The sequence below is a fragment of the Heloderma suspectum genome, chromosome 4 (genome assembly GCF_057233095.1).
Source record: "Heloderma suspectum isolate Gila_16-S chromosome 4, 16-S_ref, whole genome shotgun sequence".
In the NCBI taxonomy this organism is placed as follows: domain Eukaryota; kingdom Metazoa; phylum Chordata; class Lepidosauria; order Squamata; family Helodermatidae; genus Heloderma; species Heloderma suspectum.
The window spans coordinates 43,681,226-43,694,424 of NC_139461.1; the positions used below are offsets into that span (position 1 = coordinate 43,681,226).

At 44.3% G+C, this 13,199-nt stretch overlaps 1 protein-coding gene across 2 annotated transcripts in view; it reads left to right on the forward strand.

The window, feature by feature from the left end:
- Positions 1-1,452: 1,452 nt before the first annotated feature.
- VIRMA (vir like m6A methyltransferase associated) overlaps positions 1,453-13,199 on the forward strand; it is a 46,256-nt gene continuing 34,509 nt past the window's right edge. For both annotated transcript variants that reach the window (XM_084849112.1, XM_084849113.1), the window contains exons 1-6: positions 1,453-1,547; positions 5,864-5,979; positions 8,097-8,183; positions 9,772-9,820; positions 11,331-11,502; positions 11,948-12,070. In XM_084849112.1, coding sequence (XP_084705238.1) covers positions 1,485-1,547; positions 5,864-5,979; positions 8,097-8,183; positions 9,772-9,820; positions 11,331-11,502; positions 11,948-12,070 — 610 coding nt within the window. In that variant the 5' untranslated portion in view covers positions 1,453-1,484. The remainder of the gene's footprint in view (positions 1,548-5,863; positions 5,980-8,096; positions 8,184-9,771; positions 9,821-11,330; positions 11,503-11,947; positions 12,071-13,199) is intronic.

Sequence of the window (13,199 nt, forward strand, 5' to 3'; positions counted from 1 at the left end):
CCTTCCGAACTCGTGGGACTATGCCAGTAGAGGCTGGTGGCTCCGATTGTGGTGGGGCAGTGAATCCATTCTGGGTTCTAGTCAGAACTCTAACGGAGCTATCCAAGGTGCTGAACCTATTTTGGGGCGGGGGTTCAGCACCTTGGATAGCTCCATTAGAGTTCTGGCTGGTTCTGACTGAAACTCAGAATGGATCCATAGCCCCACTGAAATCAGGGCCACCAGCCTCCACCGGACTATGCATAGGATGGGGCAGAATAGTTGCAATCCTATGTACACCTGCTTAGGAGTAAGCCCCCATAGAACCCAGCTGCACAAGTTCTGGAAGGGATACTATTGTCCCCGAGGTTCTCCCCTAAATCGACCCGTGAGTTGAACACCGTTGAACACAGTGGACCGCCCAGGTTCACGCAAGGGAAGGGTCGATCTGGTGCGAATTCTTGGCTGCCACATTTCACTGGTCAGGCGTTTACTACTCGCATTAAAGATACTAGGAAGCGGGCGGCCAGATGGTATGCAGTTAGGCGCGCCGAGCGTCGGTGGGTTCAGATGTGCCTAGCTCTGCGTAGGATCGGGCTGTAATAATACACCGTCTTCAGGGCCACATGGGTCAAACCCACGGCGGCAGGCCGGAGCGACAGCAAAAGGCAGCCAGTCCACCGTCCCTGGCGAGAACAGACAGTAAACAAACGTTCGTCGCATTCACAACCCGGTAAACAATAACCACCAGGTGAGCGTTTCTGTGCGACGTGGTGCTCCCGCTATTGCCAACATGAACCCATTTCGAGGGCTGCAGCGGCTTTAAAGAAAGCGAGCGCTTTTCAGCTTGATCCTACGCGTATTTACTCAGAAACACATCTCATTGTCCCAGCAGGGCTTACTCCTAAGTACGCGTGCCTAGCAGCCCGATCTTACGCAGGTTTGCTTGGAAGACAGTCTCGCTATCCAGGGGGGGTCTTACTCCCCAACAAAGTCCGCGTACGAGTGCAGGCCGAGCCCACCAGGCTTACTCGGAAGTAACCCGCACTATTTCAATGGGGGTTACTCCCGAGCGTAGGGACTCGATCTCATGCAGGTGTACTCGGAAGTAACCCACGCTGTTAAAAGGGGCTTACTCCCAAGCAAGGATGCATAGGGTAAAATGCAACGTAAGTCCTGCTTAGAGTAGACTCATTGAAATGAATGGGACTGAAGCTGTTCATGGCTAACTTGGGTCCCGTTCATTTCAATGAGACTACTCCAAGTAGGACTCACGCTGAATTTCCCCCATAGTATTGCACCCCCAATTCCTCCCCTCCCCCGGTCATTTGCTACTTTCCCTCGCTTCGCTCCTCCAGAGTGCAGCCACGTGGCGCTCTTTCAAGCCAGCCTCCGCAGAACGAGGAACCACGGCAGGGCCTCGCGGCGAGGGAGGCGCGCGGAGAGCCCCTCCTCGCCTCCGGAAGTGCTCGTGTTCTCAGGCCAGGTGCTTCCGCCGACGCAAGATGGCGGCGGACACAACAACGGAGCTTTTGTTTTTAGACACTTTCAAACACCAGAGCACGGAGGTAACGAGGCCTGCGAAGGCCTTCCCTTCTTTCTCGGCTGGCATTTCAGAAGGACGGGAGAGCGGGGTGTCCGTCTTTCTGCCCCCGGGTCGGGGGTTAATGTCGTGCGCAAGTCTCAGGGCGGGGCTAGAAGCGCTTTCTCTCCGTATCCCCACAAAGGAAACCGTGGTCACCAAAGGGCGATTATAGTCTGGACTCGCCCCGTTTTTTAAGAAGGAGGCTCTGTGTGGTGCATACGTACGTTCGCACCCAAGTACAGACAGATGTGGAAATAATACTTCGAATTCCTTGATGCCTTGGTAAAGTTTCCAGGCGTCCAGCAGTATTTGTTGTTCAGTCGTGTCCGGCTCTTCGTGACCCCATGGACCATAGCACGCCAGGCCTTCCTGTCCTGCGCTCTCTCTTGGAGCGTGCTCAAGTCCATATGGATTTTTTTTCCCCCTTTGCGAAGTGCGCTGAAGTGTTCGCCAGTATTTAATCAGGAGTATCTACTACCTGCTGGTAGTTTGTAATGACTACAGTATGGGTAACGATTAGCTCTATAAGCGATGATAATGCTTTGTTGGGATAAAATAATCCTACGTTTGTATTAATGTTTATGTAGGTAGCGACAATGATAGAACAGGTAAGGAGAAGCCATCCTTCTCATCCCTTTTGTATGTTATAGCAGAAAGATGAGAGAAATGTCTGATAGATGAGTGTTATTGATAAGAGAAAAGGTTAGAAACTGTTGCACATAAAGCTATCAGAGTTGGGTATTATTTGCTTTCTGAGTATTCTGAGATATTAACTTGCATGTTATAGTTGTATAATCTTCATTTGTACCTTGCTGTACAAATAGAGCCGATTACGCATGTTCAGCAAGCTTCTGATCCCCCCCTACCGGTGCGGTCTTTGTATGGGGGTCTAACACATCCTTCCTGTGCTAGAAGGTTAACTAACCTATAAAGTTCTAGGCCAAGTGGTGAGATGGTTGTGAACCATAGGATGCAGCTGGTGCCTTTTGCCATTGCCTGCCCTAATCTGCCAGCAGCATAAATATGCAAGGGAGGGTCAACTATGTGGCTCAGTGAGAGGTCCCGTGTGAAGCATTTGTACTTGCGCAAATCTGCGGCACCTATTGTCATACAGGTGGGTTGGAGTTAACACTTGCAGTGATGATACATCACTGCTTGTGTAGTTGCAGCCAGCCACACAAGCAGTAGAATTAATCTGTAGAATTTGGTTGGCCATAATTCAAATGAAAACCATATAAATCATTTGTAAATGTATTCTTTTGCACTCCTCGTACACTTAAGCATGGCTATTTATTTTCTGTAGGGTATGCATGCCAAGTGACCCATGTTATGACCATTTGTTTGGATTTTAGTGCACTTAATCATGCCAGTGTGATAATGCTGTGATTATACTATGCAATGGCATTTAACATTTAGCCATTAAGACATGCGTGTACTCGAGTGTATGAAGAGTTCTATTGCTTGCCGCATGTACTCATATGCTTATAGGGAAGTATTAATTAGATGGGTTATGCTATCAGATCTGTGAAAATCCAATGAAAGATGTCTGTTAAAGTGAGATCTTCAAAGCAAATAAGTCTGCATTCTTTCAGAAAGTTATACCCAAGAATATTAGTTTTCTTCTTTGAAAAAAGAAAAGTCTGACTTGATGTGCATGATTGTACAATGCAAGTTCGTTAGAACAGGGATAGGGTAAAAGTTATCCAGAACATGCTTATAAATAGCAACAATAACATTAAATCACTCCAATATTTTGCTACAAGATGTTTAGTCTGTTGGGTATCCCCTCTTGTGTTCCTCAGCAGGGAGGTCCCTTACTTGAACTATTTCTTTAATCTGCCAAAGTAGTATGGAAATTCTGTTGGGCATATCTTATGTGGGAATAGCAAGGCACTTTAAAAAATAAGTTGGGAGTAGAAGAACTTCATGAGAGAGAAGAGGTGTCAAGATGTACAGCAAAACTTGTGCAGGGGGTCCTGGCTGTAACCCTGCCTAAATAACATGAAGCTTGCTGCTAAGTAATCAAACTGTGCTCTTGCTTATAAATAATGGCTTGATCTAGCAATTTCTTATGGACATCTTTGGAGAAACCCCAACTGAAAAAAATGCCCTCAAAGCCGTCTGTCCCTTGGAAGGGCTGCCCCTTCCATTTGAATTGCTTATGTTGTGCCATCAGGTGTGCATCAGAGCTTACTTGCAGTTCTGGAGCAGGTTATACTTATAGTGTAGGCCAGCATACATTTGACCCACCAAGCTGAACACAGTTTGTCTGCTGTGCATTGTGGTCTGCCAGATGTTTAATGACACTCCCTGTTCAGTTTATTATTGATTTATTTGTTAAATGTGTATCCTGCTTTTCCACCAAATGGTGCTCACAGCAGGTAACACCAATAAAACGTAACAGTAAGTTTCAGGCAGGCAGGAAAAGAGGAAGATCAGTAAGTCACTGGTAGGCTGTGCTTGGCTTGATGGATCGCACACATTTATTAGTTTGGAAAACGTCTGTGCTGCCCTTCAAGAAAAAATCCTAGGTGGTGAACAATAAAACAACAAAAACAGTAAATATATAAAACACTACAAAAATAAAACTACAGAAGTTGTGCAGGCCTTTTTATTTCATTCTTATGGATTACTTACCTTTTGGTGTATTAAAGCAATTTGTTTGATAACCATTGGGACTGAGATTCTTTATTGAGCATAAAATAAAATTAATATTTTATTGAAATCCTGTAAAACAGTACTATTTCTGAGTTGGGCTCAATTTGCATTAACAGTGCAATCCTGTGTGTGTTTCCTCAGAAGTAAATCCCACTCTAGTCAAGGGAGGGAGCAAGCCTATGGCCCCTAGATAGGGTCTGAGGGGCCATAGGATTGTTCAGAGTTTCCTTCCAAGGTCAGAGACAGTGCTCCGAGCTTGCAAGGGGGAGCCATAGAACTGATCCCCTGACCCCTTCAGCTGGTGCAGAAAGAACCATCCTGGCTGGCTTGCGAGGTTGGAAAATCGACCTTGGAGAGAGGGAAAAGGGCGTGTTTCAGTAGGAGGGGAGGAAATTGGAGAGGACAGGGTACGAGCTATCCTGAGCCGCTGCCACCCTCCCTCCCTCCCTCCCCCTCCCTCCCTCCCTCCCTCCCTCTGAGACTCCTTTGCTAGATGGGCAAAAAAGCCTGTCTAGCAAAAAATGCAGGGTGGGAGGATGGGGAAGCGAAGATCGCCTCTGCTACTCCTCCTGCCCTGCATAGGATGATCATAAGCCTCCGAGTTCAGGGGCTTACTGTCCTATGGATTATGCCCTAAGTGTTTTTAAGATTGCAGCCTAAGGATCTGGTGGTAGTAGTGAAAGGTTGTATTCCTTTTGATTTGGTAGTTTACTCCCTCCGGTAACATTTATTTGCACTTTTTGAATTATATAATGTGTAGCTATGTTATTTTAAATCTGTATGCTATGGCCATTGAGTAATGTATTAAATAAAAAGCTGATAGATCACTGAGTCAGTGTGTGATATTCAGGCACCTGTGATCACAGTCTTTGTGCCTTCCCTCCTGTTTCATGCTATCACATACAGCTTTTCCCCTGTTTTGACCAACTGTTAGGTTTTCTCCACTCGACCCTTTCTGCTGTTTTTTTCTTTGCTTGACACCCTGCAACCCTGTTCCTTGAATCACTTTGTTCAAACCAACTGTCCTGGTCCCTCTTCTCTCTCTTTACCTCAACCTGCCTCTTCACCTTCCCGTACCTGTTAACAGAATGTAGTGCTTCCTGCCCCTAGTGTGATTTTTCCCTCCACCCCCCCCAAAGCCATATAGAACACTGATTCCCTAACATCTGGTATACTGTTCATTATTGTTATGACTGGCCCTTCCCATAGTAATTACAATGTTTGTGAATATTCCATGACGTAGCATCAGCTCAACTGAAAGGCTGTCTGTATGTAGAAACAAGTGTATCAGAGTATATGATACACAGTATTAACATGTTTATCACAGGAGATGGGCAGCCTTTAAAAAGACAAAAATGAAATTGTAGTGTACTCTTCAAATGCTGTGCTCGATGGCTGAATGCCATTTTTTCACGGTCTTGCCCACTGCAAATGGTAAGGGTGTGGGTGGCACATGTCATGAAAAATGGGTCGATACAGCTGTAGTACCATTGCTTGCCTTTTAGACAATTTCTGGGCTGCGTGCCATGCATTTTTCTTTCAGGGAGATTTCAGAGCGCTTATGAACTCTTGAAGCCAAACAAAAATTTTTTTTCAACCTTCATAATTTTGTTTGCTTTTTATTTTTATTTTATTTTTTAGCAAAGTACTAACGTAGACGTGGTTCGCTTTCCATGCGTGGTTTACATCAATGAAGTGCGTGTCATCCCTCCGGGAGTAAGAGCTCATTCTAACTTACCTGAAAATAGAGCTTATGGGTAAGTGCAAAATGCTAAAACAAGTTACACACTAGTGCAGGTTTGTACAGCATTTTAAATTTGCAGTGCCTTTTCCTGTTCTCCACTACCCATGTGGGGTAGGCTGTTACTCCCATTGTAAAAATGGGGAACTGAGTATGAGAGAGATTAACAGCAAGTCCATCATGGAGAGATTTTGAACTCGGGTCTCCTAGATCCATCCAGCACTATCTACTAGAATATACTGGTGCTGCTTCAGCCTGCTCCACAGCTTAGAATGACATGAGAGAATTTTGAGAGATCTGTTTGTGGATCAACACAAGAGACATAGCCAGAAGCACTCCACACAGCAACATTCTGTTGCAAGGTCCCACTTTTGTCTCCATATTTTGATACAGCACAGAATTAACAAACATTTATTAAACATGCTTGGATGCAAGAGGCCTAGCACTAGTAAAAGCCACTTCCACTGATGTGAAAGTGTGCCCCTGTTTTCCACCAAACCCTGCTTTCCACAACTGCAGCTTCCTTCACCACACTGCATGCCATTCCAAAGTTTACTTATTTAGGGAGCAATCCTATGGCTGTGAGTCGGTGGCTAGATGGCCATAGGATATGTCGGTTTCCAGGAACCGACCTCAGAGCCCGTGCTCTCAGGTCAGTTCCTTGAGAACCGACCTTCCCCCCTCCCGCACTGCCTCGCAGGCAGTGCGGAACGGCCCTGTGCTCCATGCTCAGAATATCACGACAAACTATGGTTAGGACAAGCTAGGAAAGGGAGGTAGGAATGGTGCTTTCCCACACCTTCCTCCTTGCAGCAGCCTCTTGCACCCCACCCAAAAGCTATTTCCAAGGGTTGGGGGACCCTTTGGAATGGCATGCAGTGTGGTGAAGGAAGCTGCAGTTGTGGAGGGCAGGGTTCGGTGGAAATCAGGGGCACACTTTCACATCAGTGGAAGTGGCTTTTACTAGTGCTAGGCCTCTTGCATCCAAGCATGTTTAATAAATGTTTGTTAATTCTGTGCTGTATCAAAATATGGAGACAAAAGTGGGACCTTGCAACAGAGTGTTGCTGTGTGGAGTGCTTCTGTTGAGGGTTCAAGGCACTTCATTCCATTTTCTCCTCCCTGCCTCTCCCCCCCACCACACCTGCCTGCCCGCCCCCAGTTTTCCTATTTTTTTCCCTCCAGCAGTCCATGCCCACTGTGCATTGGGTACTCATTGGGTTGTTCTGGTCCCCACGCCTCTATTTGGGGACTTTGAGGACTGTGTATGGACACACTTGTGCCTAATCTCAGCTACACGAAATGGCATACTCATAAAATTCTATAATTTAGGATGGGCTTGTAACACTCTTGCATGTTGCCCAAAGTCTGGGAAATTGATAGATTTAAAGAAGAAAGGCATAAGAGACTTTTGTAAATGTACAGTGGCCTTTTATTGGATTTGATTTAATATTGAAAGTTTGAATTGGTATAGAAATAAATATCTGTAATTGTTTTTGTTGGGTCTTATATTTGTGTAAATGTATGTATTTGAAATCCTGTTATTAATGCTGTATGAGAGAATCTGACAAAAATGGATACCTTACTTTAATGAAAAGGCTTCTAGGTTCAGTTCGCATGCAACACCGACCTAGTTGTTGCAAATGCAGTAGCGAGCTGGTGTACTCTGCCTGACCACTTCCACTTTGTGTGGGAGTGGCTAAACAACCCAAGACTGCTCTGTCCTTGGGTTGTTTAGCATTGCATCTGAAACCAGACCTGTCTTTCCTCCAGTATCTCAGAAAAAGAACCCATGGTTTATTTTAGGGTTGTTTCTCTGGCCAGAGGTCTGGTTTTATATGCAATGCTAAACAACGCAGGGATGGAATGTCCCTGGATTATTTAACCACTCCTGCTAGCAGTGGGAGCAATGTACATTCACAATAGTCACAAACCACGGGTTGTTGTTGCATGCAAGCCGGAACATAAAGAGTTGTAGCTTTGTAATTTAAAAGTTGAGCACATTTTTAAAAAAAAATTGGGAGCTTTCTATCCTTGCAGATAGTTTGTATAAAAATTGGTATCTCAAGGCTTGACTATCTTGTTTATCAGGTTTCTCTAAAATATCTTTTTTTACTTTGGCTCTTTTCCCAGTGAGACATCCCCTCACACATTTCAGTTAGACCTGTTTTTCAACAATGTCAGCAAGCCAAGTGCCCCTGTTTTTGACAGGCTGGGAAGGTAAGCATGTATAAAAAAAATTCTTAAATACTGCCGATTACTTAGCTCCAAAGCTGTAAATTGTACAGTCTACAGATAACAGACATCAGTTCTACCCTGAGAAGAGGTTCTGATTTACTTGAGAGGATAGTGCATGGCAGTGAATTTGCTATAACCAGGGATTCTGTGGCTGCCTCTCCACCACCACAGTGCCAAAGTCTGTGTAACTGTACCATTCTGTAACAATATTAAGATGCTGAGCATAAGCTAAATGGCTCCTGATGTTGGTCACAGAATGTGCATCAGAATGAATTGAACTCCAATAGGGCAGTGCAAGAGTGGAACTTTCTCCAAGTCACTGCTTTCAGGGAAGAGAGGCCCATGTTGGGAAGGATCTGGGAATCCTAGGTCTTCATATTTTCTGGTGGATTGTACTGTATTTTAGTATTGTTAAAGGCTGATGTGGATGTAATATTGGGTAACTGCAGCTGAGAAATTAGGAGCAGGCTGTGGGATTGTACACTTCTTTCCCAAGCCCCTCTTTTCTTCAAAGCAAGTTTTTTCCAGTAGTAACGATTGCATTGACCCTGATGTTGTGATCAACACTAACCAGATTCCTTCTCCACAAATTTGCTAGCCAGTTTTAACTAGCCTGGTTAAAGTGGAAGCCTTGTTAAGTGTTAACTGTGTCGAGGCCAATGTAACACTTCAGGGCTTAGGCCAGCATGGGAACTAACTACGGAAAGGGGAGAAGCTGAAGGAGGGAGCACCTGATTACCATGGCCTCCTCCCAAACTTCCCAGCATTGTATCTGCATTGTGTCTGACCCTAAGTGTTCAGGAGAGTTTGCCAAACATTTGAGCATTAGATAACATTCGATCAGCTTTAACTGGTAGGAAATGGTGCAGTTTTGGGGTGGCTGTTTTTGTGCTTTCTGTCAGCTTGTTGCCAGAGTGTGTAAGCTTGGCAGTCTTGTTAGTGAAATATTGTGTAACCCTGCTGTGAGCTGAAAATGATGTCTTATGTCCCTGTTGTCCATAAGCCTGCTACATTAGCACATTGCCTTATAGATGTCTGATTCTAGCCTCACCACAGGTGTAAGAGGGCTGAAGGGCTGGTTGGGGCAGGGAGGGATCCTCTCTAGGCCTCTTGCATGGCATAAGGCTGTAGGAGCCATAGAGGCTGGTGCAGATTCTGCTTACCAACAAGTAAAAATGAGGCTGTGGGTGGAATCAAGAAAAGTCATCTGATACTGCCCCACTTGTCAGGAATGGAAGCGCTGCAGCAGGAATGCAGCAGGAAGCGCTGCTGCAAAATTCTTTTGCGGCAGCGCTTGTGCTGCCCTGGTGGAAGCTGAACCATGGGATCAAGGTGCCAGTTCCCATGTGACATGCTTATAATGAAAACAGTCTACAAAAAGTAAAGAAGAATGCAGGCATGGAGTCCCTCTGTTCTGCTCTTTGGTGTAAAAATAAACAGGTAATTGCTATCGTAATCCTAAGAACAATGCTTTGAAGAAGGTCCCATTGTGAGACTGGCTAACACAGGATGCCAGTACAAATTCTTGTTCCTTTAACATCAACATATGTTTCTGTTCTGTTTAAAACAGCCTGGAGTACGATGAGAATTCTTCAATTATTTTCAGGCCCAATGCAAAGGTAATTATCATTTTGACCCTGATGATCAGATAAATTCTGATGTTGACCCTTTTCTACTTTAATGACATGTCTTTTAATGACCCCCCTTGGACAGAATCTGGCCACAGTTACCCATGTGTTGGCAACCTCTTCACTGGACTGTTGCAATGTCTTTTACACGGGGCTCCTTTTGATGTCTTCTCAGGAACTTTAGTTTGTGCACGATGCAGCTGCTAGGTTACTAACCGGGCCCGACTGTAGAGAACATTTCTTATTAGTTCTTAAATGGCTATACTGGTTGTCAGTCTGTTTCCAGGCACAACACAAACATGCTAGCTGTTACCTATAAAGCCTAAACAGCTTGGGGCTTGGCAACCTGAAAGACCACCTCATACCACATCAGCCTGCCTGGACCTTACGGCATCCATTGGAGACCTCCTCTGAGTCCCGCTCCCATCTGAAGTGAGGATCAAGGACCTTCTCAGTTATGGTGGCTCACATCTGGAGTGCCTGTCTCAGAGAAACTTGCTTGGTGCCCACTCTAGCTTTTGCCTGGGCAAAGACTTCTTTAAAAATTCTCCAGGCATTCCAGTATGTTGAATAGCTGGTTTTAATGGTGGTTTTATGGTTCACCTGGCTTATTGAATTGTGATGCTGATGTACCTGTGTTTATTATATTATTGTTTATTATTTTTATTCTAAGCCACTCTGGGAGCATATACTGAAGGGTGACTCATACTTTCTATAAAGTGTCCTCTAAGAAAGGGTGTAGGGAGAGTCATGATGCAGGGTGGAATGCACACCATCGGAAGGGTGGAATGCGCACCATCTGAAGCCCTTTCCAAACATTTTTGGGTAGAACCAATGTTCCTGGAGTGGAGTGGAGGGAAGAGCACCGTTGTGCTGACAGTCGTCATTCCTGACTTACGAATGTTCATTCAGATGTCAGAAGAGAGTCGATGCGTGTAGAATCTCTTCAGATGTTTAAATGAATATGCGTGGGTTGACGAGCAGAGCCTACTGCCAAGATGCCATTTCTCCTCGTGGCATGTTTCTTCTAACCAAACCAAGTGTTTCTAAAGGGCTTTTATTCATCTATAGATGAAGCTTAGCATAAATGATACAACTGAATGAGTAAGTAATAGTGAACCTTGCCTTTCATTGGTAAAGTAGCTGAGCCTTCTTTCAAATTCCAGCTGTTCTTTGTCCATATAACAGCCTTATGGGGTATTTCGTTTTCAGAAAAAATTCCTGGCGCAGAGTTCATATTTTTCAGGCATATCTCTGTAGCTAGAAGCTTTTAAAATAAAAGCAGAGGCTCTTGAAACTGCTACGGATGTATGTGTCTCAATCATTTACAAAATGCCTTTATCTCTCTTTTTAGCTGGTAAGCCATATGAAATCTAACTACAACAGCACTGATGTCGTACTCTGTTGCAGATGGGTATTGATACCGAGATTGTAGTATAGCTGCACAAAGTATTGGTTTCCTTTGGATTGTTTTAAATTCTGTCTTTTCTTTCAAAACCAGGTCAACACAGACGGGTTAGTTCTAAGGGGCTGGTACAACTGCTTGACGCTGGCAATATATGGCTCTGTAGATAGACTAGTAAGTCATGATAGGGACTCTCCTCCGCCGCCGCCACCCCCGCCACCCCCCCCTCCTCAGCAACAAACTACGTTGAAAAGAACTCCGAAACTTGGTGAGGATTTAAAAATTAATCCAGTTTAATTTTCTTTTTTTTAAAAACTCTTCAAGTTACAAAAGTGATTTTTCCCCTATAGAAGTCAAATCATTTACCTCTAAATATTTGCCTTTCACTACTTTTTTCATCAGGAGTTTTTGTCTCTAATCTATACATTCATGTGTACAGCACTTGCATCAAAGTCCGCCACCTCCTCCCAAATATTTCCCTTTCATCAATTTCCCAGTTTTAAACTCCATTTGATGTAACAGCAGAAATTATAATGCGTGCACTGGAGGCAGTTTTTTAGCAGCTCTTGCTTCAGCCCCCCCCAGCCCCCCCACTACTTTGTAAACCAAATGGAATTTTAAAAACAGTTTGGTCTCTTGTTTCCTTTGTAGTTGTGATATTTTAAAAACACCCAACCCCTTTCTTTGTGTAAAACCATTATTTTTTTTTACAGCTGATGGAGAGAAAGAAGATCAGTTTAATGGCAGTCCTCCACGACCACCGCCTAGAGGACCAAGGACTCCACCAGGCCCCCCTCCTCCTGACGATGATGAAGACGAGCCAATGCCTGTGTCAGGTACCTATGCGAGAGATTCTGTTTCCTTTTTTGTTACATATGTGTGTGCTGTTTCCTTTTTTGTTACACACACACACGTCAGATTTATTCTTTCATGCAGTGTTTTTTCTGGAGCTCTAGTGGCTTGATGTCTAGTAATGAGTTTATGTTCAGTTTTAAAATGAGGTCACCTTGAACATCCTTACATCTATACCATGTGAATTGAAATCTGTCGTGCAGCAGCAGTGTGTCAGGGTGGAATGTGGGGATCCATGGAATGCTTCACACGTTATACAGTGTGAAAACAGGGTTTTGCCACAAGTGTACGCTCAGCAAAGAGTTGCCTCTAATTCAGTTTCCTCATACATGTGTTTTCAAACACTGATTCGTTAACATCTTTAGGTGTATTGTACACACAAATTATTTTAGGCGTGAAAACAACACCATTTACAATTTTTTTGCTGAACAATGCAGTTCTGGAGGTTGTCGTGGGTATTTTCCTCATCCTATCTCTTTGGCATTCAGTAGATGTATTGGAACCCTGATCTTCATGGCACTGATACTGGCTTATTTAGCTTCTTAAAAAAAAAAAAAACCCAGAAAAGTGAAGGTGGGGGGAAAGCGTTTCAGAGAGATGGCCTCAAATTTCTGCTTGACCTGAAGCTTACTGGGGGACCTTGAACCAGACTGACCTACATCACTATGTGAGGAAACATAGGGGGTGGGGGAGAAAGAGAACTGTGTACACCACCTTGAGCTTCTTGGCCAAGGAGTTGCATCTGAATGTTTCATGAGTGGTGTGTTTCAGGCACTACTGAATTGCTGCTGGGAAGTGGCAGCTGTACCAGGAGATGCAACACGATACGTCTCCCAAGCTACTCTGTATGGAAGGATTGGCAAATATCTGCACTAGCCCACTAAGACAAAAACTTTGACTGCCTTAGGACTGCAGAACCAAAGCAACCATTTATTAACTTATGAAAATGCTTAGCTTACCCTAGCTCAGTGGCTGAGGGTGGCTTTTGAATGTTTTAAAAATACCCCCCCCGGATTTCTGTTCCAAAAGGGCATATAATTAGCATCTGGAGGTGGGTTGAAATTGTATGTAAAGTCTACAGAATTCTTTTAACAGAACTTTAAATCATATAGC